Genomic DNA, 24,852 nt, shown 5'->3' on the forward strand with positions numbered 1-24,852 from the left:
CAGTCAGAGTTCAAATTTCCATTTCAATGTTTTCATCTGGACCAGAGTGGCTGAAATCCATGAGCTAACCCACATCACTTCCTGGCAACGCGTGGATTTAGTTCAAAATCCAGCTGATGATCTGACAAGAGGAAAGAACCCGAAAGAGCTGTCTAGACCCAACCGGTGGAGTCAGGGGCCGCCATTCTTGCTTCTTCCACCAGAGAACTGGCCAGCCAACCCTGCAGGTTGACAGGTCTGAGCTCAAGAAACCTCCATTCTGTAGAGTAGTAACCACAAAGAAACTAATTGGTAGTGAGCACCTGACATGGAAAGAACTCATGGAAACCATTGCACGGGAGCTACATGGGATGGCTGGAGAATCAGGGGGACCTACAGCAAGTACTTACCAAACAGCAGAGACTTACATCCTCCAGAAAGTACAGAATGAGAGTTCCCCAGAGGAATTACAGCAACTGAAGTCCGGTAAGGAGCTTTCACATAGTAGCCACTTACTCACCTTAGCTCCAGAATATGACGAGGCTACTGATCTAATTAGAGTTGGTGGTAGGCTATGGCATGCTGAAACTTTAGATCCTGCTGTAAAACACCCTGTGGTTCTGTATGCCAAACACCCAGCAGTAAAGCTACTCCTCCAAGACTACGAAGTAAGAATACAGTTCAGGGTGTAGCCCGATTGAAAATAAGAAATCGGACTGTATCTGTTTCAATTAATTTATTTGTGTAAAATGTAAAGAAAATTTCTGTAAAAGGAAAATGTGTGGTTATCACCGTTAACCTGTTTAATTACTGTTATCATTTAATGTGTACTTTTTATTTTATTAAGTTTGAGTAAACTGTTATGCATGCTCACCTGTGATGTCATAGCCAATCCAGTGTGGAATGGGGGAGATTGAAGAGAACACATGGGAAAGATAAGTTAGTTTACAATATGTGAATAACATATTGTTCAAGTCAGTGCTTAATTTGTCAATTTAGCATATACAAGGAATATTTGACAATTAACAGATTAACAAAACGAAAGGGAAAAATGGTGACAATATGCTGATGAGTTTGGCTCAGTTTGTGAGGCGCAGCGCTCCACAAATAAATTCAAGAAAAGGAAAGCATGAAGGTCTACCCGCTCAGACTTTTCTATCTAGAGAAGTGACATTTTTGCAACATCACAAAAAGTACACTGTTTATGATCCAAGTTAAATCTGCACCTGGTAAACTCATTACAAATATATATATAGCATTAATGATTTTAAACTGAACCTCAGAAAGAAATCATGCTCTGATCTGTGCCACTTTCTCTTTAGAAAACAAATAGATGTCTTTAAATAGATGTCTTTTTAACTTTCAAGAGGTCACTCATAATGGCATTCGGAGGGGTTCTTCCCTATGCCCTAAGCCCTTCGGAGGGTGTAAGGGACCAAAGAACTGTTTCTTGAAGTGCCCTTCAGCGTCATTTTTCCCATGCTGATACGGAGGCGTCACGCAAAGAATCTGTGCAAAGAATCATAGGGGCACGAAGTGTCCATCAGCTGTACACTTCTAATGCCCCGTTCGCACTATAAGCAACATAATCCCAATCATTTTCTTCCGGCGACACCAGGGGCGGACTTGGCCATCTGGCGTACCGAGCATTTTCCCGGTGGGCCGGTAACGTATGGGGCCGGAACGGAGGCTGTGGCCGCTAACGTATGGGGCTGTAACGGAGGCATTGGACGCTTAGACGGACGTATTATAAATGCGAATGCACGCAACGCGTGAAACTTCAGAGATGTAGAGACGCAGACGTGCTAAGGGAAGGTCGGCCATTTTGGGGACAGTGGGTTGGCCCTCAAATGTTGGCATTCCATACCAGCATGCAGCAAACTGCGAAGAAACCCACTCTTAATCCTGCACTGTTAGATAACTACAGACCGGTATCTCTCCTCCCCTACATTGCCTAAACTCTTGAGAATGTTGTATGTAACCAGCTCTCCTCCTTTCTCACGCAGAACAACCTCCTGGACAGCAACCAGTCTGGTTTCAAGAGCGGTCATTCCACTGGGACTGCGCTGCTCTCTGTCATTGAAGCCCTGAGACTGGCAAGATCCGCCTCTAACTCATCTGTACTTATCCTACTGGATCTATCTGCCGCCTTTGACACCGTTAACCACCACATCCTTCTGTCGACCCTCAAGGCTATGGGTGTCTCTGGAATGGTGCTACAATGGTTCAGGTCTTACCTCACAGGTAGGTCATTAAGAGTATCCTGGAGAGGTGAGGTCTCTGACTCCCAACATCTTGATACGGGTTGCCTCAAGGCTCAGTGCTTGGACTGTTGCTCTTTTCTGTATACATGACATCCCTAGGCTCTGTCATTCGGAAACATGGCTTTTCCTATCACTACTATGCGGATGATACACAACTCCACCTGTCATTTCAGCCTGCATGCATGTCAGCATGCCTGAGCGACATTTTGCTCTGGATGAAGTGCCATCACCTGCAGCTGAACCTTGCTAAAACAGAACTGCTTGTAATCCCGACCGAAACAAAGATTCATCACAACTTCTCCATTCAACTGGGCTCATCAATCATCACATCTTCCAGATCGATGATCAGCTAAACTTCCCAGATCAGGTTCCCAGCACCAATCGGTCCTGTAGATTCATCCTCTACAATATTAGGAAAATTAGACCTTTCCTATCCGAGCATGCTATGCAAGTCCTAGTCCAGGCTCTTGTTCTGTCCAGACTGAACTACTGCAATGCGCTACTGGCTGGACTTCCAGCTTGCACAACCAAACCTCTACAGATGATCCAGAATGCAGCGGCAAGAGTGGTCTTCAATGAACCGAAGAGAGCGCACGTCACTCCTCTCTTCATTAAGTTACATTGGCTCCCTATAGTCGCTTGAATCAAATTCAAGACTCTGCTCCTGGCCTACAAGATCACCACTGGTTCGGCACCCCCTTATCTTCACTTGCTAATGCAGACTTATGTACCCACCAGATCCCTACGCTCTGCAAACGAACGACGTCTTGTGGTGCCATCCCAAAAAGGTAAAACATCGCTCTCACGTACCTTCTCTGGGTCGATTCCACATTTGTAAGATCAGCAGATTCTGTAGTCATCTTTAAGAATCGGCTGAAAACACATCTCCTACGTCAGCACCTGACCGATCATTTCTGACTTCTATCTCTTTTCTCTTTCTATCCTTTAAAAAAAATATTTTGCTTTGTATACTGTGGTAGACTATATGAGGGCAGTTTTTTACTGCACTTATGCTTTTTGTTGTCCTTATGTTGTTCCAACTGCTTCCATTGTTTACCTCATTTGTAAGTCGCTTTGGATAAAAGCGTCTGCTAAATGACTAAATGTAAATGTTAGCCCAAAACAAATGGCTGCTTCGCTCCTCCGAGCAAAAAATAAACAAATGAGCTCACCGCAAAAGTCTTGCACAATCCTCGCAGATCACATCCATTTCAGCCCCGCTCTCTCCGATCATTAGAGCTCACGATCTTTGTGACATCTCTCTCGCATGCCAGAGGAAGTTGGAGTCGTCCACTTGAATCGTTACCTCCAACAAGAGTCCATCAACAATCTGAAATGCACTTTTAGCCAAAGTAATGATCAGCACTGAGATATATCCTAGTAACATTAGATAAGATAACATTAAAGAGGTGTGTGAGCTCGCAAGCATGATGTCAGACACTGTAATATTCTCTAGCCCCCTCACTGCTTATCGTGGTGATGAGATTTACAGCAGATTATCATCACTAAATGGCTGGTTGTCTGAGTGGTGCCTGCAGAATGATATAGTTTTTATAAATAACTGGAAGAGTTTTGAGGGCAGACCTGACCTGTTGAAACGAGATGGTCTCCATCCCTCCTGGGCTGGGACTTCCATCCTGTCTAGAAATATGGCAAAAAGTCTTAATGCTAATTAGGGATGTAACGATTCACCGTGAGCCGGTTAAAAATCGGTTATAATGAGTGACGATTCAATTCGGTTGAGGCTTGAACTGTATCGCAATACATTCTTTGAACAGCAGGGGCCGCTATTTTCACTGCAAACCTAAACGTGGATGCTGATATTTCTTAAATGCAAAAAAATCCAAGAAAAGCACAGACAGTATTAGTGTGTTTATATTAAAGAGACTTTTTCTATTATTAATTTGTTATAAAATCGCAGTTTACTTTTGTTATTTGAAAAAAACATTATTTTATTATGCAAAGAAACGTAAAGCATTTAAGAAGGCATGCAAGGGAAGTTGTTCATTTCTAATTTGTTTCAACTCATTTTTTAAAAATAAATCGTGAGTAAATCGTGAATAAATCGCATCGTGAGATCAGAATCGTGAATCGCATCGCATCGTGAGCTGAGTGAATCGTTACATCCCTAATGCTAATGCTAAAACTTGACTCGCTGGGGCCCAGGTCAGGGAGCAGACAGTATGGCTTAACCAACTGTCTGCTTGCCGTCTCACGTCGCAGAATACGCAAAATGTACAACATGTAGTAATCCGTTCTCCCAAACATCACAAAATAGAGACTGTGTCTGTCCCCCGGATTAGCAAACATAAAATAATGCGTAAACCTCTTGAAAGTAATTTAATAAACGTTAAACAAACTAAACATGAACAAAATACAGATAATCAACTGTTACGACTCGGATTGCTAAATATTAGATCTCTCTCTAATAAAGCACTTTTTGTTAACGATATGATAACAGATCATAAAATAGACATGCTCTGTTTGACAGAAACATGGCTAAAACCAGATGATTATATTGCTTTAAATGAATCTGTCCCCCAAGATTATTATTATAAACACGAGCCTCGTCTAAAAGGCAGAGGGGGAGGTGTCGCAGCACTTTACAATAACTCTCTTAGCATTTCCCAGAAGTCGAACTCTAAATATAATTCTTTTGAAGTCATGGTTCTTCATGTTTCAACACCTAATACTAAAGATAAAACACTTTTTAAATTGATTCTAGCTATTGTATATAGGCCTCCAGGGCACCACACAGATTTTATTAAAGAATTTGGTGGGTTCTTATCAGAACTAGTACTGGCCGCAGATAGACTCCTTGTCGTTGGTGACTTTAACATCCACGTAGATAACGTTACAGATGCCTTAGGAATGGCTTTCAAAGACACTCTTAACTCCATGGGCATTAGTCAACATGTGTCAGGACCCACTCACCTTCGTAATCATACTTTAGATTTAATACTGTCTTACGGTATAAATGTGGACGACGTTAAAATCCTTCAGCAGAGTGAAGACATTTCGGATCATTATCTGGTATTATGTTTGCTTCACTGGCCTACGGCTGCAAATAAAACTCATTGTTACAAATATGGTAGAACAATAACTTCAACTACCAAAGATGCGTTTCTCGATAATCTGCCCGAATTGTCTCAAATCATGAGAAATAACGTTGAAGATCTTGACATTACCACTGAAAATTTTAATTCCACCTTCTCGGTAACGCTAGACAAAGTTGCTCCACTACGTTTAAAGAAGATTAAAAATGGCAGCCCCACACCGTGGTATAATGAACACACTCAGGCTCTAAAGAAAGCGGCCCGAAAAATGGAGCGCAACTTTAAGAAAACTAAATTAGAGGTATTTCGTACAGCATGGAAGGATAGTATTCGAAAATACAGGAAAGCCCTAATAACTTCTAGATCCGCCTACTTTTCATCACTAATAGAAGAAAACCAGCACAACCCTAGGTTTTTATTTAACACGGTGGCTAAATTAACAAAAAATAAATCGTCAGTGACTTCTGATCCTGTATATCAGCATAGCAGTGATGAATTTATGAACTACTTCACATATAAAATCCAAGATATTAGAGAAAAAATTATAACAATGCAATCAGAAGTGAAACCCGCTGAACAAACTAACTACAGCGCCCTTAAGGAGAAAATGCAATTATTTTATACCGTAGATCAAGATGAGCTGTCTAAAATTATTAGATCATCTAAATCAACAACATGCATACTAGACCCTATACCTACAAATCTACTGAAAGAGATGCTCCCAGAAATTATAGATCCTCTTCTTGGTATTATTAACTCATCTCTGACATTAGGACATGTGCCTAAAGCATATAAGGTGGCTGTTATAAGGCCCCTTGTCAAAAAACCCCAACTCGACCCTAGAGAACTAAGGAACTACAGGCCTATATCGAATCTACCTTTCATATCTAAAGTTCTGGAAAAAGTAGTTTCAACTCAATTATGCTCCTTCCTCCAAAGGAATGACATCAATGAAGAATTCCAGTCTGGATTTAGAGCATGTCACAGTACAGAGACTGCTTTGATCAGAGTTACAAATGATCTGCTATTGGCGTCTGACCGAGGTTGTATCTCGTTATTGGTGCTGCTAGACCTTAGTGCTGCATTCGATACCATTGACCACAGCACACTCCTACATAGACTCGAAAATTATGTCGGCATTAAGGGAATAGCTTTGAAATGGTTTAAATCTTATTTATCCGACCGTTTTCAATTTGTAGCAATAAACAATGAGGTGTCACGCAAATCGCAAGTCCAGTACGGTGTACCACAGGGCTCAGTCTTAGGGCCTCTGCTCTTCGCATTATACATGCTACCTCTAGGAGATATAATAAAGCGACACGGAGTTAGCTTTCACTGTTATGCTGATGATACTCAACTTTATATTTCCTCGAAGCCTCATGAAACACAGCAGTTCCATCGAATAATGGAATGCATAGTCGATATAAAAAACTGGATGAGTAACAACTTTTTATTACTGAACTCGGACAAAACGGAAGTGTTACTTATTGGACCGAAAACTGCTATAAGTAACAACCAAGAATACTGTTTAACTATTGACGGATGTTCCATAAAACCCTCGTCGTCAGCAAAGAATCTTGGCGTTCTATTCGATAGTAATCTGTCATTTGAGAGCCACGTCGCCAACACCTGTAAAATTGCGTTTTTCCATTTTAAGAATATATCTAAACTACGTCATATGCTGTCAATCTCAGATGCAGAGAAGTTAATTCATGCATTCATGACATCAAGACTAGATTACTGTAATGCACTGTTAGGTGGTTGCCCTGCAGGCTTATTACAAAAACTCCAATTGGTCCAAAACGCGGCAGCTCGAGTTCTTACACGTACAAAAAAGTATGAACATATTAGCCCGGTTCTGTCAACCTTGCACTGGTTACCTATAAAGCATCGCGTTAACTTTAAAATCTTGCTTATTACCTATAAAGCCTTACATGGTTTAGCTCCTCAGTACTTGAATGAACTCCTTTTGTATTACAGTCCTTCACGTGCATTACGCTCTCAGGCGTCCTGTCAGTTGGTAATACCTAGAATTTCAAAATCAAGTGCAGGTGGTAGATCCTTTTCCTATCTAGCGCCTAAACTTTGGAATAGTCTTCCCTGCACTGTCCGGGAGGCAGACACACTCTGTCAGTTTAAATCTAGACTAAAGACGCATCTTTTTAATCTTGCATACACTACTCTTCCATAATATAAATCTTCAGAGGGTTTAGGCTGCATTAGTTAGATCAACCGGAACCAAAAACACAACTGATGTACTTGTTGCATCAAAGAGTACAGAACAGTACTCTACTCTCAGCCAGTCTTGTCTCATTGTTCCAAGGTTACCACAGCGAGCAGGATGCAGTTCATGGCCTGACCTGATGGTAGAGCGGAGAATGGGAAGTGGGGACCTGACAAGAGCTGAGATGATAGAGCTGGATAAAGAAGGACGCGGTCTCTTGACATGTCTTCACCACAAAATTTCAAATGCTATTAGATTATTAATGATAATCTTAAACTATAATTTATTTTATTATTAAGTTTATTTATTTTATTTAGCCTTGTTGTGCAAGTTCTCTGGAGCTTGTGCAGAGGCAGCAGCTTTTGCCAGAGGGGAACTGGAATCCCCTGGTTGGGCCTGGGTTCTCCTGAGGTTTTTTTTCTCGATTAGAGTTTTGGGTTCCTCGCCACCGTTTGCATACTGTTTTTGCACTATCTGCCTGGCCGGGGGGGCTGCTTTAGAATTTTAAAGTTTTACTTAATTAATATTGCATATAGGAATTTATTATCTGTTATATTTGACCTGTGCTTCTCTCTCCTTTATCCTAAATGTGTGCTCTCACTGAGCGTGTGTGTGTGTGCGTACTTGTCTGTGTACGTACGTGTGTGTGTGTGTGTTGTGTGTGTGTGCGTGCGCATGCGTGTGTGTGTGTGTGTCTCTATGTCTATGTGTGTTAGTACGTGTGCATATTGTGTGTGTGGAGTGTTTTGTATGTGGGTATGTCTGTCTTCTGTGTTTTCAACCTTTTCTTGTTTTTGCAGGTACAACTTTAATTATTTTGCTTATAGTCAATATGTCTCATGTACAGCTGCTTTGTAACAATGAAAATTGTAAAAGCGCTATATAAATAAAGTTGAGTTGAGAGAGTTGAGTTAATTTGTAAGGGTTGATCACCTTAATCTACTGGATAGCACTTGGACCAGGGCTTAATTTGTGCCAGAATAAGACAGATCCGGCATCTCCGAAATCCGAATCTGACCTCATTTGGCAGATCCCGCTCCTCAAGCGCTAATGGAAAACGTTCGTGCTGACCTGTTGCGCGCATATATTTAATTAAAAAACACGTATAATAATTATAATGGCAATAACTATTTTATTTTGGTAATGAACAGGCTGTTAAGTTTGAGATGCTGGAATGTTGTGTGTGCGCGTAAGAGCCGGCTCAACTCGCTTGAGCTGTTACTTTTAACAGTGGAAACAACTTTAAAAACTCTGTGATGATTTATGGTAAAAGAAATATGACTATGAGTACATCATTAGATACTGCAAAGTTAGCTACTTTTAGTCGTGTGCACACTTGGACTAAACGCAGTATAATGTGCTTTTGCAAAATAAAGGAAACGTACAGGATGTGCTCTGTCATAATATTATTTTTTATTTGTTTATTTTATTGAATTATTTTGTTTGTTTTTTAATTGATTGTTATACTTGGTCGTATTGAATTTCTACATGCTTTGCTGTACTGAAGGCATTCTGTGTTGTTTGTTTCACTTCAGCAAAAAAAAAAACGTTGGCGGTAGGGATGGGGAGTCGACTACAAAAGAGTCGATTCCTCAACTCTTAATGTCCCTCGAGTCGGAATCGACTCCAAAACAGGAATCGACTCGTCGATGTTGTCATTGACTCAAATCGGTTACATTGTCTTTGTGATTGGCGCAAAGCAACGAATAACATTTAAAAACCAATCAGGTAAAAGTCATACCTCCACTCTCTCTGATTGTACACGTTTACAGCCGATCCAAAACACTGCGTTAATCAGAGCATGAGCGACGCCTACTTGTTCGCTCACAAAAGTACACGCAATATTTCCCGTTCATTCTTCACCTTCAATCCGATCTCATTAAATTCTAAAAAAATCTTATTAAAAACTCTCCTATATTTCGTGTGTCCCTCTTCAAGCTTTTATTTCTCTAAACGACTGTTAAGACTTTGTAAGTTGCTTTAAATGAAAGCGTGGCGCTATGCTTAAATGTGAGTCTGTGCGCATAACTGGACACAAATCAAAATCAAGTTTGTGGAAACGAATTATAAAGCATTTCATCCAGCTTAAAAACGTAAAAAATCATCAACAGTCAGGAAGTAACAAATCATATATTAAGTTATTGTTGCTAGGTTATTATTATAGCCTATTTGTTGGTTTTAAAATTACATGTTGATATTTTGAGTTATTTTGCAATGAGTTACATTAAGAAAAGAACACAAGGTAGGCTCAATGCCTTTTTTTTAAGTGAGGGTGAATATATAAACTCTTAAACGAAAATAAATAAATAAATGTTTTAGGCTTGTTTAGCGCACATTTACGGAGCCTCAATTCAAAACAATGAAACGCTGTGTCTTTACGTACAAAACATATTCATTTGTGTAACTGTAACTCTCCAAAATCGATGCAATAAAAAAATATAAAAACAATAAAGGAAACGAAATGTCTTAGCTTTACCATAAGTCTACAGCTACGGTTAGACCTGGGGCCTTAGGGCCTTATTTATAACCGTTGCGCACGCACAAAACATGCCCTGAAAGAGGCGTACTCCACTTCCCACGCAAAAGATGGGATTTATAAAAACAAACTTAACTTCCTAAGACCCGAGCTTTGGTTTGGCTTGCATTTTAGATTTCTTCTAGCTATTTGGGGTTAGGAGGAACCAATAAATATAATAACCAAATATTATATTTGAACATGAAGCACTTTTTGAAAAAAAACGATGTCCACACATGTGGACAATCGGTCTGTATCCACAGAAAACAGTCAAGACATTGTGTAATAAAGTACAAATCTATTTTATATAACAGCCTGAGTACACTGGGGGAAGTGTGGGAATGCTGTGGGCATGCTGTGGGTACACTGGGGGAATGCTGAGGGTACACTGGGGGAAGTGTGGGAATGATGTAGGCACACTGGGGGAAGTGTGGGAATGCTGTGGGTACACTGGGGGAAGTGTGGGAATGCTATGGGTACACTAGGGGAAGTGTGGGCATGCTGTAGGTACACTGAGGGAAGTGTGGGCTAGGTGTGGGTACACTGGGGAAGTGTAGGCTGTGTGTGGGCATGCTGTGGGTACACTGGGGTAAGCGTGCCGTACACTGGGGTAAGTGTGGGTACACTGGGGAAGTGTGGGCATGATGTGGGTACACTGGGGTAAGTGTGGGTACACTGGGGGAAGTGTGGGCCGTGTGTGGGCATGCTGTGGGTACACTGGGGGAAGTGTGGGCATGATGTGGGTACACTGAGGGAAGTTTGGGCTGGGTGTGGGTACACTGGGGGCAGTGTGGGCTGTGTGCGCGCATGCTGTGGGTACACTGGGGGAAGTGTGGGTTGTGTGTGCGCATGCTGTGGGTACACTTGGGTAAGTGTGGGAATGATGTGGGTACACTGGGGGGAAGTGTGGGAATGCTGTGGGTACACCGGGGGAAATATGGGCACCCCGGGGGAAGTGTGGGCTGGGTGTGGGCTTGGCCCCATGGTACTGCTTGCAGTCGTTGTGTAAATTGATGTTTTCAAACAAATTCTTCCCAAACTACGTTTTCAGTTATTTAAAAACATTAATTATTTCATTATATTTTAATACATTTTTACATTTTCAACTTAGCAAAGTCCCATTGTCCACATTTGTGGACAAGTTTAGAGGCATAGTACATCTTTACTGTTGCAAAAATGTGTCAAATTTGCATGCCATATTAATCATACAACACTACTATGCATAACTTAACAAGAAGCAACAATGACATTTTATTACATTTTTTACCTTTTGGATGTTTTGGCCTGCCTTTATTTTTCAGATGTGTTCGCCGCCATATTGACATTTTTATGCAAAGTGTTTTTCTCTTCTGACACCACCAGATGGCAGTGTAAAGGTCCATGTTTGTGAATAACAGGTTCCAGTTACATAGAATTAAGTATTATCGTGCCACAACCAAAAATGTGATGTCCACACATGTGGACGCCAGTCGTAGGAGGTTAACGGAAAAATGTGCGCACCTGCACGCAAACTCTGACACGTGTACGCAAGTTCTGGAGACAGAGCAGTTTGGCGACACCGATGGTGAGTTAGTGAACTCAAGTTAGATTGCAAAAGGTAAGTGTGATAAAAACGATTATAAGTATTAATCCCTCACACACATTTAATGTGACCTTAAATATCCTCATTATCACGAAGATTAAATCTGCAGAGTTATTTGCGCTTGTATTGAGTGGTACTTGTTTCATGCAGTTCTTGTAAAATCAAACTCAAATCTTAAATAAAAATTAAATCTAAATATTTAATCAGCGCTGTCTCACCATCACACTATGAGCGCATGAGGAGGAGATGATCCGACTGCATAGAATATAGGACAGCATCAAATAACACAGTGTAAATAAATAGCTAAATATATTTTCCTTACTGTGCATAATCATCGAATGTCAAAGTCTGGAAATACAGCCATTAAACTCTCGCACAATCGTTTCTATAAATGTCGTCGTTATCGGTTCTAACGTTCATAACAAAACCGGAATGAAGAAACATTCGTCTTTAACAATTATGTCTTCAAATTTTATCTCAGGTGAAGGACACCAGTAATTAATGATGTGATTTTTATGAGGTGTTAATGATCAGTCTAAATGCTGTAAACATATAAATTCTGCAGAGACCTTCTTTGGCTTTAATATAATTATAATTATAACAATTATTAATATGGAAATCTCAGTGAATCTCATGTGTGGCCATTTGTGATTTCGTTACGGGAGATAAAGGATCGGGGGTTTTACATAAGTTTTTGTTATTTTCTATGGCATCTGATAGCGGTTGAACCCGAAACGGTATACGTCCATAATGGTGCGTGACGTCAGGCTTAACAAGCGGATTGGATGTCAGGCTTATTAATATACGAATCAGTATTCAGGAGATGCTTTGCATTGACTATTTATGGGTAAAAATGGGCGTGTACAGGGCGGGATATGAGGCTGATTCACGTACGCACACTTGCAGGTAATCTGTGATATATATAAAGGGAAAATTGCGTGCAGGTGTGCATGCGCAAGGTTTTATAAATCTCAATTTTTGTTTGCGTACGTTCACGTTTAGGAAGGTTTCTACGCACAGTTTTATAAATTAGGCCCCTGGGCCGTCATCTCCTTGCGCTGCTTGCGCTTGGAAAACCACATTGGTTTAGGACCAGAAAGGAGTAACTGGTCTGACAACACAAAACACTCTCTGTGATGGTGTTAGATGCACAAATGCATGTGTATTTGCAAGTGACTTAGATTGGTTGCCAGCCCAACGTTCCCAAGCTGAAATTCATTCATTTATTTTATATTCGTATTCCTGAGCCCGTTTTGAATGACAGTAAAAGGAGTCGAAGTGTCGATTACGCCGACTCCAAAAGTGGGAGTCGAGAATCGGAGTCGACTCCAAAAAACCCGGAACCGAAAACCCCTAGTTGGCGGTGACGCAGCAGCAGGCTGTCACGTGACCCGCTGCAGTCAGTCATATGACTGTATGTGTGTTGCGCGACGATGGCAGACTCGGGAGAGCCCCGGAGTCTCTTGAATGAAGATGATTGCGATGATGATGAAGATGTGAGTGTGAATATGAGCCCGCTGTGTGACCCGCGTCATCTGCTGCACCGGATCCTGGTTCTGATCTTTATGTGTTTCCTGGGATTCGGTGAGATTTCACACGCACGCGCACACACACACACGGAACTATGACATTTAGTATTACTGTCATATTTACCACGTTACTGGTTTATTTATTATGCATGTTTTCATTATAGAAATATATATATATAAGCTTAATTAGCGGTTGTTTCTATGGGCCACATGAAAAATACGGTTCACGGTTGTGTTCCATTCATTAAACTCAAGTGTGTGATAAATTGTAGTATACTGCATTAGTATATACTAATTACTGCACACTTTGTACACTACAGTAGAGTTGACTATAGTGAATTTGTGCTATAGTCATTGTTCCCGTAGTAACTTAGGCATCATAATTAGTATTGAAAAGATCTGTTACAGTTTACTACAGTTAAGTAAGTAATTCGACTAGTACATGTGGACAAGTCGTCTGTCATATTGGAACGATAACCTTCACACATCTATGAATATCCAGTATGTGTAAACATTATATATGCAGATCTCAGACAACTGATTGGGTGACAGAAACGCAAATGTTGACCATTTCAAGATGGCGATCTCATGTTCATCTCTGTCGTGTCTTACAGGGAGTTACTTTTGCTATGACAACCCAGCGGCTCTTCAAACTCAAGTCATGCAGGTGTGTGTCCAGAGGAACTCATGTGACTGTCATGAAGCCCAGTTTATATTACTGCAGATTGTAATTGTTGAAATCCATGAAGAGTATGGAGGTCGGACTCGATGAGAATTGTTTGAGTTCATATTGTGACCATATTGACTTGTGTCAAATCTGAGGAGTAAACTGTGAGATGTTCTTGAGATGTGGTGTGTGACTGTGTTTTCTCTGTGTGTGTGTGTGTGTGTGTGTCAGGATATGAATCTGAACACTGCGTCGTTCATGCAGTTGTACGCGTGGTACTCGTGGCCCAATGTGGTGCTGTGTTTTCTGGGTGGATTTCTGCTGGACAGGGTCTTTGGCATCAGGTGAGTCCTTCTCACGACCATCCGCTGATGTGATGTCACTTTACAGCTATAACACACACAGGTGTTTTGTTCATTCTTGCTAGGTTGGGAACGATAATCTTTGCATTGTTTGTGTTAGTAGGACAGGTGAGTTATCGCGCACACACACACACTTGTGTTGTTTTTTGTTGTTGATTTGTGTGTAAATGTTTTGTTGATATTTTTCCAGATCATATTTGCTGCCGGTGCGCTGGCTGATCATTTCTGGCTGATGGAAGCCGGCCGGTTTGTATTCGGGTAAGAAGCGGAAGCGTGTGAATGAAAGCCGTGTGTATTAACTACAGGTGTATGACGTGTGTTTGTGTTCAGTATCGGTGGAGAGTCTTTGGCCGTGGCTCAGAACACGTATGCCGTCAGCTGGTTTAAAGGCAAAGAGCTCAACCTGGTGTTCGGCCTGCAGCTCAGTATGGCCAGACTGGTAAGTGTGTTGCTGCGTTTGCACTGCTCTCAGATCAGCGTCAATCACATGAATCTGATCTGTTACATGTGAGACAAGCGGCTCGGTATATTTCTCATAGTTGCTCACTTGATTTACACTTGGATCATAAAATAATGTTTGATTTATAGCATTACGCCACCAAAACAACATATTTCACACCGACTTACAAAACTGTCATTATCGTCTGTTAACATGTCTGACTCAATGTTCAGTGTGTGAGGAGGCGTCTCTGTTCTTCCGTCTGTCATTCAGGGCAGCACAGTGAACATGAATGTCATTGGCTGGGTGTACGGCCGGATTCAGATGATGATGGGATCAGCCGGACACACCACACTGGGAATAACTCTCATGATCGGTGAGAAAAAATACTAACCTATAACAAAATATATCACTGTCAATGGATTCGCTCTTGTTTAAGCTCCGCCCATCCTCTGACTATTTTTCGTTTTTGAGTCAAGAATTGATCAAGATGATGAAAATGACAAAACAACAGAAAGAAAACCAAAAAACTATGATTGAGGCAAGGCCGATGACCAGTGCTAATCCTAGTGCGACTACTCGAGACATTATGAGTGTAGTATCGGCATGAAACATTTCCTTCAGTCAGAAATTCGACACGTTCAGGCAAACATTAACAGAGCTTCGACGTACACTGACAGATATTGCAGAAAGAGCATCATCAGAAGAAGAGGCTGTTACAAATCAAGAAAAGTGTAGAAAGACCAGTGTTGTGTAAGTTACTCTGAAAAAGTAAATCATTACTAGTTACTAATTACATATTCAATAGTGTAATTAGATTACTGTACAAATTACTCTCTCCAAAAAGTATTTAATTACTTATTACTAATTACTTTCTATGTCCTACATCAACCTTGATAAGTTAAGTGATTCAAGGATAGACACGAAATGGCTCTTTTAATTCATTCAAATAAATCATAAATAACTACATACATTATTCTTATTACCTGACCAAAGTATACAAATGTGAGAAGGATACATTAAAGCATACATTTTAAAGTTAGCCTTTGAATTTTGTCATTTCCACTATTGAATATATTACACAGTATTCTTGTTCAGTTACATCAGAAGTAACTGTAATTAAAAACAGAAAAAATAAGAGTAATCCCTTACTTTACTTTTTAAGGGGAAGTAATTAGATTACAATAACTAATTACTTAGTAACTAGTTACACCCAACACTGAGAAAGACTGATGAAAAGATCAGGAATTAAACTCATGACCTAAAGTCACGCTCAAGACGCAATAACATCCTGATAACTGGCATTGCAGAGAAAGAAGTAAAAGGAAGCTTTTAAGTAGCAAATCCAGAAATGACTATTCCACCTGTATTAAAACGGTTGGACAAAAGGCAAAGTAATGTCTCTAACCTCAGATATACGCATATAAGAACAATTTAACACCTGAGCCAGAAATGCCCATTTTTGAGAACACAGTAGATAAATATCAATCACAAGCCTTTTTCATTATGTATGATCTTGGCTAAAAGGCGATTTGACAGAAATGGCAAAATAATCTGAGCCGACATGTTTGCTGAATTTGAGTCTTGTATTATATGACGCTCGCACGTATAATGAGTCATCGACTCTAAAGCGAAACATCCCCGTATGATATTACAAGCACAAAGTGTGTATGTGTGTGTGTTTGAAATGAGAGATGTCTGCGATGAAGTTTTTCACTTCTCTCTAACGCTCTCACTTTGCTTCTGCTTGTGTGTGAATCTCAGAAGTATCAGTGTTTCATTTCTCCTTCACCACACACACACACACAGTCTGGTTTACTATCTCCGTGGGGACAGTCCATAGGCATAATGTTTTTTATAATGTACAAACTGTTTATTTTATCCCCTATCCCTAAACCTAACGATCATTTTTAGATTAAAAAAAAAATATTGTTCTGTTGTGTACAATTTATAAGCTTTTTTGCCCATCAGGACCTCAATTTTGGTCCCCACGGTGACACAAGTCCCCATGAGTTGGTGTGCATTCAGGTTTAGGTCCCCACCGGGATATAAAAACATGAACACACACCATTCACACACGTCTGGTTTATTATCTCCGTGGGGACAGTCTATAGGTGTAATGTTTTTTATACCGTACAAACTGTATATTTTATCCCCTAAACCTAAAGATCATAGAAAACATTTTGCATTTTTAGATTTTCAAAAAATATCGTTCTGTCCAATCTATAAGCTTTTTTTGTCTGTAAGGGAACCTCAATTTTGGTCCTCACTCTGACACGAGTCCCCATGTGTTGGTGTGTATTCAGGTTTAGGTCCCCACCGGGATATACAAACAAGGCCACATACACTCACACAAACACACACGCACACAGACAGAGAAGTTACGGTCAGATGATGTGTTTAAAACCCTTCACTCTTCAAGATCGTGTGATGTCATGATTAATTGTGTGTGATGTCACAGCGGCATCCACGTGTGTGTTCTCGCTCACGTGCGCACTGGTTCTGGGTTTTCTGGACAGAAGAGCGGAGAAGATCCTTCACAAGGAGCAGGGCAAGACTGGTGAGAAGACACAGCAGTCCAAAGTTACGGTTAGAAATAATGATGATGTTGTGTTGCGTTTGGTGTTTGACATGCATTTAGAGATGTGTGTGTGTGTGTGTGTGTGTGTTTAGGGGAAGTGATCAAGCTGACAGATGTGAAAGATTTCCCGTTCTCTCTCTGGCTTATCTTCATCATATGTGTGGGATATTACGTGGCCATCTTCCCCTTTATCGGACTGGGCCAGTGAGTATACACAACCATTTCTTTAGCTTGTTTTGTTGCCTGTCCAGTCCAGGGGTCAGGTAAGGGATGGAGAAACAGAACGCACTTCATTCCTCTGTGAAACAGGGAGAAAGGACATAAATATTTGAAGTGGAACACATTTGAAGTCATGCTCGTGTTATCTTGACTTACAGAGTTTTCTTCATAGAGAAGTTCGGCTTTACTTCTGTCCAGGCCAGGGCCATCAACAGGTACACACACACAGAGAGCATTGTAAAAAGACAACAAATATGCACTGCGGTGTCTATGAAGGCTTACATAACATGGCATTGCAGTGCAGACGTTTAGTTGAGTTACTGTGCGTAACCTTCTAAAGTAATCCTGCTGTGCACTTTTCCCTCGTGCCCATGCACTGCACCTAAACCCAGTGACATCGCAACGTTTCTAAACCAAATGTGACACAACGATGACGTTACGTCGAGTGTTCGTGCCGTATGCACATGTGACACAGGATTTTTTTCACTCTGTGAATTGTAGTGTCGTGTACATCATCTCAGCCCCTGCCTCGCCTGTGTTGGGTTTCATGGTCGATAGGACGGGCCGGAACATCATGTGGGTTCTGTTGGCTGTGGTCACCACACTCTTATCTCACCTAATGTTGGCCTTCACCCTTTGGAACCCCTGGATTGCCATGGTAAGCGCTCACACGCATCTCTTTACCGCTGACAATAATGCGCTTGAGCTGCAGAGATGGGTTATGCATAGCTGGCTGCTTTTCATGAAGGATGTTGAGAGGCCAGGTTGTGTTGTGGTTGAAGTGCTGTATTGTGTGTTGTCGCAGTCTATCTTAGGTTTGTCGTATTCTCTTCTGGCCTGTGCTCTCTGGCCGATGGTGGCGTTTGTGGTAGCAGAACATCAGCTGGGCACCGCGTATGGATTGTAAGTGTGCCATGTTCATCTTAAAGGTGGAATGAGGAAACAGCAGATGGTGTCAGGATGTGTTCATGCCGTTTTACTCATGGTTGAAGTGTTTTTGCTCTTGTGATGGGTGCAGTATGCAGTCCATACAGAACTTGGGTCTAGCTGTCATCTCTCTGGCTGCGGGAGCCATCTTGGACACCAAAGGTTACCTCTTCCTCGAGGTCTTCTTCATCGTCTGCATGTGTTGTAAGTTCACCCGATACATCGCCGCGAAATGTCTTCCTATCACATTGAATGACAACATGCGTTGTTTTTGTGTTGTGCGTGTCATGCGGTTGAGCTGCGAGGTGAGGAGCTCACCAGAGCAGATTGTTTTAATGCCGTGGTGTTTTTTGTTTGTTTGCAGGTGCGTTGATTGCCGTGGTCCTGCTGTATCTGTATAACTCCTACACAGGTAATGTCAGTGAGTCAGTGAAGTGATTTCAGGATTGTCTTGTGCGTGATCCACACAGCTGTTGTGTTGTGTTGTTTATCAGAGGGCGAGCTGAACCTGTCCGCTTCAACACGAGCCAGACGCGCTAAAGCTCTTTCTGAGTCTTCTGAGTGAGTATAAAACTGTATTCGTTTGCTTAAAGGCGCAGAAAGTGATGCTGTTGACATTTAAAGGGAACCCTGGGTAGAGAGAAATGTGTGGCTTAATATGTTAACAATGGCCATACATGCAAACTTTTCGGCGAAAATCGCTGTTTTAATTCAAAAATAAGCCAACCAGAATCAAGATAACCGCTAACAGTGTCGTCTTTTTTGGTCCTTGGGCCAACCAGAATCACGCATTCTCAACGTCACGTTTGCGCCCGTGAAAAACATTGCTGAAAGGGACGAACACAAAGTGTTGTCTCGGATAAAGAGAAAATGCCATTGATATTTATTATTCAGTTTGCCCGTGTGATTGAAACGACTATCTCCCTTTCGAATTTCCACTTCTAGAGCTCTGCTCATTAACAGAATTATTATACAGTAAAATAATAATACAAATGAATATTAACAAAAATAAAATATAAATAGTTATATTATAAGACACTAGCCAAACACAAACCGGAAGTTAACTTGGGGTCAGGTGTGCGCGCGTCCGATGAAACGGTCTATACTGAGAAACACAGAAGCAAGATGCTTGTCATTTATTCTAATATTATAATACACGCTAACGCTAATGTGTGCCCCCGTCAGCTAATGACAGAGAAAGAGAGCGAAAGAGAATCAAACATCAAAATCTAGATAAAATGCATTTTAGAATGGCTAAAAATATCTTGTATATGTTAAATCCACAATGATTTTTGGTTATAATATGTATGTTTGTATTGTTTCTGACCAACAAGTTTAAAATGTATAAAAATACACCAGATATGGTCTTTATTTTCTTTCTTTATATTTTATCATGAATTTTTTTACATATTATTATCTTTCGGCACCTTATACTGTATCTACAGAAGAACTGATTCTTTGTTCAGTTTGGCTGCCTTTGCGTGCAACCAGATAATGTCATCGAAAAAGAAAATTGTGGCCTCCTTAGGGTAAAATGAGTATTACATTTAGATTTTTTTAACAAAATAAAAATATTTTATTTTTATATATAATGTTTCTAACTACTAATGCATAAACTGTGACATTATACCCATAAATTCTTCATACAGCGGACTTCCAGTATAATTGATTCAGACACTTTGACTCTTTGAATTGAGTTGTCATGTTTTATGACCATTTTCTAAACTATAGCCAATAAACTGTGATCATAAATGTTGAAGGTGAATAATTTTTGCATTGACTGTATATCAGTGATCTCACGTTCTACAAATGTCCCGTTTGCTCTCTCTCCTCTGACATGCTGGTAATCTTACCGGCCGTTGCTGAGAGTGTTGTGCGGATCGGTCTGTTTACACAGCAGGATTGTGCGCGCACACAGAACACAACATTGATTTCAGTTATTTGCAGCGTTTCTCCGAAATCTGGGGAATAATGGGTTATTGGTCATATTATGTGATATAAAGTGCATATAGCTCTTGGTCTTGTCCTTTAAGATTGAATGTAAACGCTCACTTGTATGATTGGTTAATACCTTGACATAGGAGTTCATTTATTTTATAAATAAATTCAAAATAATTCGTTCATTTTATAGTTACAGTTGTCATTCCATGGTTTCGATGGGTTTCCTATCATTCTAAAATGTGGTAAAACTTTAAATGACAAGTAGTGTTTGTATTTGGCCGTGTATGATGTGTGCTCTGTTTGTTTTGAGTCATGTGATGTGTGAAGATGATGTGCACGTGCTGATGCGTTGTGATGTATTTCAGGTGAAGGTTCTTCTCTTCTTCTGACCTCTGAGCACCTGACGGCCTTCTTCATCACGGGACTTTCTCTTCTCTTCTCCGTTCTCTCACACTGAGCGCTTCGACATCACTTCACATCACTAAAGACCTGAAGTGACTCTTTCCACAGGCTCTTGGAACAGACGTCTTTACATTCACGCAGGATAATGATGTGTGGCAAAATCACAGAGATGCGTATAGCCGACGCTCGACTGTCGGAGATCTGTTGAGATGCTATTGAGAGGATCATACTAGAGATGACCGATATTACATTTCCACAGCGAGACAGAGAGACGATTATTTAGAGTGATATCTGCTGAGATTAAATTTAATATTTCTTAAAGTGATAGTTCACCCAAAAATGAAAAATCTGTCATCATTAACTCACTCTCTTGTCAGTTCAAACCTGCATGACTTTCTTTCTTCTGCAGAACACAAAAGGAGATATTTTGAAGAAAGTTGGTAACCGAGCAGCACTGAACCCCATTCACTTCTATCGTATAGACACAAAACCAATGCAAGTGAATGGGGTCCTGTTAACAACATTCTTCAAAATATCTTCTTTTGTGTTATGCAGAAGAAAGAAACTCATAAAGGTTTGGAATGACAAAAGGACGAGTAAATGATGACAGATTTGTTTTAACTTTCTGAATGTTATTAATGATTCATATAATGACTATTATTAAACATCAAACTGGTGATGTTTCTTAACATTTTCTATATACAGAGCACAAATTCATTGCATTTTCCTGTTCGCTATTGATTGAAAGGATATATCGGCTCTGATCATCGGCTGTTTTTAAACTATCGGCCAACAGTGTGAAAAATCAACTGATACCGATTATTGGCAGATATATCGGCGCATCTCTGGAGAACACACTGAGAAATCCACAGCAGAGTGTTGACGGTAATGAAGGTTTCATTCTCGCGTCATCCCGACGGCAGGTTGTTTCGACTAGCTGCTCACCTCTGTCATTTCAACAGACGACCGGTCTGGTCTTGTCTTCATAAGCACTTACAGATGGATTGAGAATCTCACCTGGAATTTCATTGTTTTTGCTGTTTTTAAACCATATGTCTGTTGCACATCTATTACTGAAATGATTTTATACCCCAGAAAGCTTGATTTTAAAGAATTGTACATTTTAAAGTCAACGATAAAGGACCGTTTAGTTTTTTTTAATACAGTTCTGGGCTTAGTGTGCATGCTTCATTGTTTGTCTTTTGTCAAGATTTATGAACCTGCTTTGCTTCTCAGACAAGTGTCCTATATATATATATAAGTGCCTTTGTATATTTAGATTTTGTTGTTAACTCACTTCAGAACAGTTTGCCCCTGACAACTTTGATGAGAAACTAGCAGATTGTTTCTTTGACTCTGCTGCAGTGCAGCCTATGCAGAGAAATTATGTCAAATATTGATGTTGAGCACTTGATATCTATAATAGTGTGTGTGAAAACACTGCTGGAATCATCTGTGACTGATGGATAGACAGTGTTTATACACGCTCACTCTTCGTCTTTGATTTTTCCTTTTGTTTTTTTATGAGACTGTACTGGGTGGGAATGGGAATTGCAATAAAAAATGAAATTAGCACGTGTGTTAGTTTTATTACAGTCCGTAAATGCATCTCTGTGTCCATATTAACATAGAAAATGACTAAAAAACCCTGTGTTGTTGTCACAGGGACATTGGACGTCTGCACAGCCGTCAGCAGTCTGTGAATGCTCAAGAACACGTGAAGCCTCTGTCTCCGTTTGGCCTGCGCAACCGCTATCTGTCCAGACTGGGTGTGCAGGTATTCAAACAGAATCACACCTCAAATCCCCTACACCCTAGCAACACTGGAACAAGCACCTAGAACACCCTAGCAACACTGGAACAAGCACCTAGAACACCCTAGCAACAGTGTACTGCTATGTATGTTATAATGTTCCCATATTAACGCGATTAATACAATATTCAGAATGAGAAACTCATTACTTTAATCTGGCTAAAGTCGTAAGCACAAATCCAATTAAGACATCTGGACTAGTCCTACTTTAGTCGCATTATCAAAGGGCATTACAGACACGTCATGTACACGCCTTAATAACACTATCAACGTAGTGTGACAGCACAGATACACACACGGCAATGGCCAGTAGTTTGACGACAAACAAGAGAGCATGGCACGGCACGTCGGACAGCTTTCAATAATTTGATTACTGCTGTCCATGTAAGCGTAGTCAGCGATTCCAGATAATTTGTGTTTGTACTGACAGATTCCAGATCACTGCTGTCCTCATGTGTCTTCACTGGCCTACAGAAGCATCCTCAAATGAGTCTTGTTTCACCTCTTGTGCCTCACAGCAGTCATCATAACACTGTCTTAATAAACTTGTTTTTGCATATATTCATCATATGTGTTTTATTAAAGTAGCATCAAAAAGTCACAACTGAAGCTAAATGTTACCACAGTATCAACTCAACTCAACTTTATTTATATAGCGCTTTTTACAATTTTCATTGTTACAAAGCAGCTGTACATGAGACATATTGACTATAAGCAAAACAATTATTATTGTTTATTACAAAAAAAGTTGTACCTGTAAAAACAAGAAAAAGGTGAAGACACAGAAGACAGACATACCCACATACAAAACACTCCACACACACAATATGCACACGTACTAACACACAAGCTGCTGCCTCATAACAAGCTCCACAGAGCTTGCACAACAAGGCTAAATAAAAATAAATAAATTTACTAATAAGGTAAATTATAGTTTAGGATTATCATTAATAATCTAATAGCATTTGAAATTTTGTGGTGAAGACATGTCAAGTGACCGCGTCCTTTATCCAGCGCTATCATCTCAGCTCTTGTCAGGTCGCCACTTCCCATTCTCCGCTCTACCATCAGGTCAGGCCATGAACTGCATCCTGCTCGCTGTGGTAACCTTGGAACAATGAGACAAGACTAGCTGAGAGTAGAGTACTGTTCTAAACTCTTTGATGCAACAAGTACATCAGTTGTATTTTTGGTTCCGGTTGATCTAACAAAAGCAGCCTAAACCCTCAGAAAATTTAAATTATGGAAGAATAGTGTATGCAAGATAAAAAAGATGCGTCTTTAGTCTAGATTTAAACTGACAGAGTGTGTCTGCCTCCCAGACAGTGCAGAGAAGACTATTCCAAAGTTTAGGCGCTAGATAGGAAAAGGATCTACCACCTGCACTTGATTTTGAAATTCTAGGTATTACCAACTGACAGGACGCCTGAGAGCGTAATGCACGTGAAGGACTGTAATACAAAAGGAGTTCATTCAAGTACTGAGGAGCTAAACCATGTAGGGCTTTATAGGTAATAAGCAAGATTTTAAAGTTAACGCGATGCTTTATAGGTAACCAGTGCAAGGTTGACAGAACCGGGCTAATACGTTCATTCTTTTTTGTACATGTAAGAACTCGAGCTGCCGCGTTTTGGACCAGTTGGAGTTTTTGTAATAAGCCTGCAGGGCAACCACCTAACAGTGCATTACAGTAATCTAGTCTTGATGTCATGAATGCATGAATTAACTTCTCTGCATCTGAAATTGACAGCATATGACGTAGTTTAGATATATTCTTAAAATGGAAAAACGCAATTTTACAGGTGTTGGCGACGTGGCTCTCAAATGACAGATTACTATCGAATAGAACACCAAGATTCTTTGCTGACGACGAGGGTTTTATGGAACATCCGTCAATAGTTAAACAGTATTCTTGGTTGTTACTTATAGCAGATTTCGGTCCAATAAGTAACACTTCTGTTTTGTCCGAGTTCAGTAATAAAAAGTTGTTACTCATCCACTTTATCAAAGCTGTTAGCATAATCCCTTAGTAAAATAGAGGAAAAAAAACGTTGTCGCGATGACATCATCATCTGTTCACGACGTGAATGGGACAATAGCACTGCGCTGTTAAGGCCAAACCACTGGGCTTGTGTCGACTACAGCCAAAGGTCATTTTTTGGTGGAGTATCCCTTTAATTTGTGCCCTGATGGGGAATCTTCAATGTTTTAGCTATTTTCTTTCACCTTGTAAAGCTCAACACTCTTCTATTTTCATTGGTTTTACCCATTGTTATGCACGATTATGGGAATTGTGTTACTTCATACATATTTATGCACCTGTGAAACAGAAGTCATGGCTGGAAAATATCC

The 24,852-nt window shown here is 40.4% G+C and overlaps 1 protein-coding gene across 1 annotated transcript; it reads left to right on the plus strand.

The window, feature by feature from the left end:
* The first annotated feature begins 13,010 nt into the window (after positions 1-13,010).
* On the plus strand, positions 13,011-22,260 carry mfsd1 (major facilitator superfamily domain containing 1). Its single transcript, XM_057327791.1, has 16 exons — positions 13,011-13,204; positions 13,764-13,816; positions 14,048-14,160; positions 14,244-14,286; positions 14,369-14,436; positions 14,509-14,617; positions 14,891-14,993; positions 17,079-17,177; positions 17,291-17,402; positions 17,576-17,632; positions 17,919-18,075; positions 18,223-18,320; positions 18,436-18,548; positions 18,709-18,756; positions 18,839-18,905; positions 20,651-22,260. The coding sequence occupies exons 1-16, from the start codon at positions 13,054-13,056 to the stop codon at positions 20,652-20,654; spliced, it is 1,395 nt and encodes a 464-aa protein (XP_057183774.1). The 5' UTR covers positions 13,011-13,053; the 3' UTR covers positions 20,655-22,260.
* The last annotated feature ends 2,592 nt before the right edge of the window (positions 22,261-24,852 follow it).

The sequence above is a fragment of the Triplophysa rosa genome, unplaced genomic scaffold (genome assembly GCF_024868665.1).
Source record: "Triplophysa rosa unplaced genomic scaffold, Trosa_1v2 scaffold297_ERROPOS213765, whole genome shotgun sequence".
NCBI lineage: Eukaryota > Metazoa > Chordata > Actinopteri > Cypriniformes > Nemacheilidae > Triplophysa > Triplophysa rosa.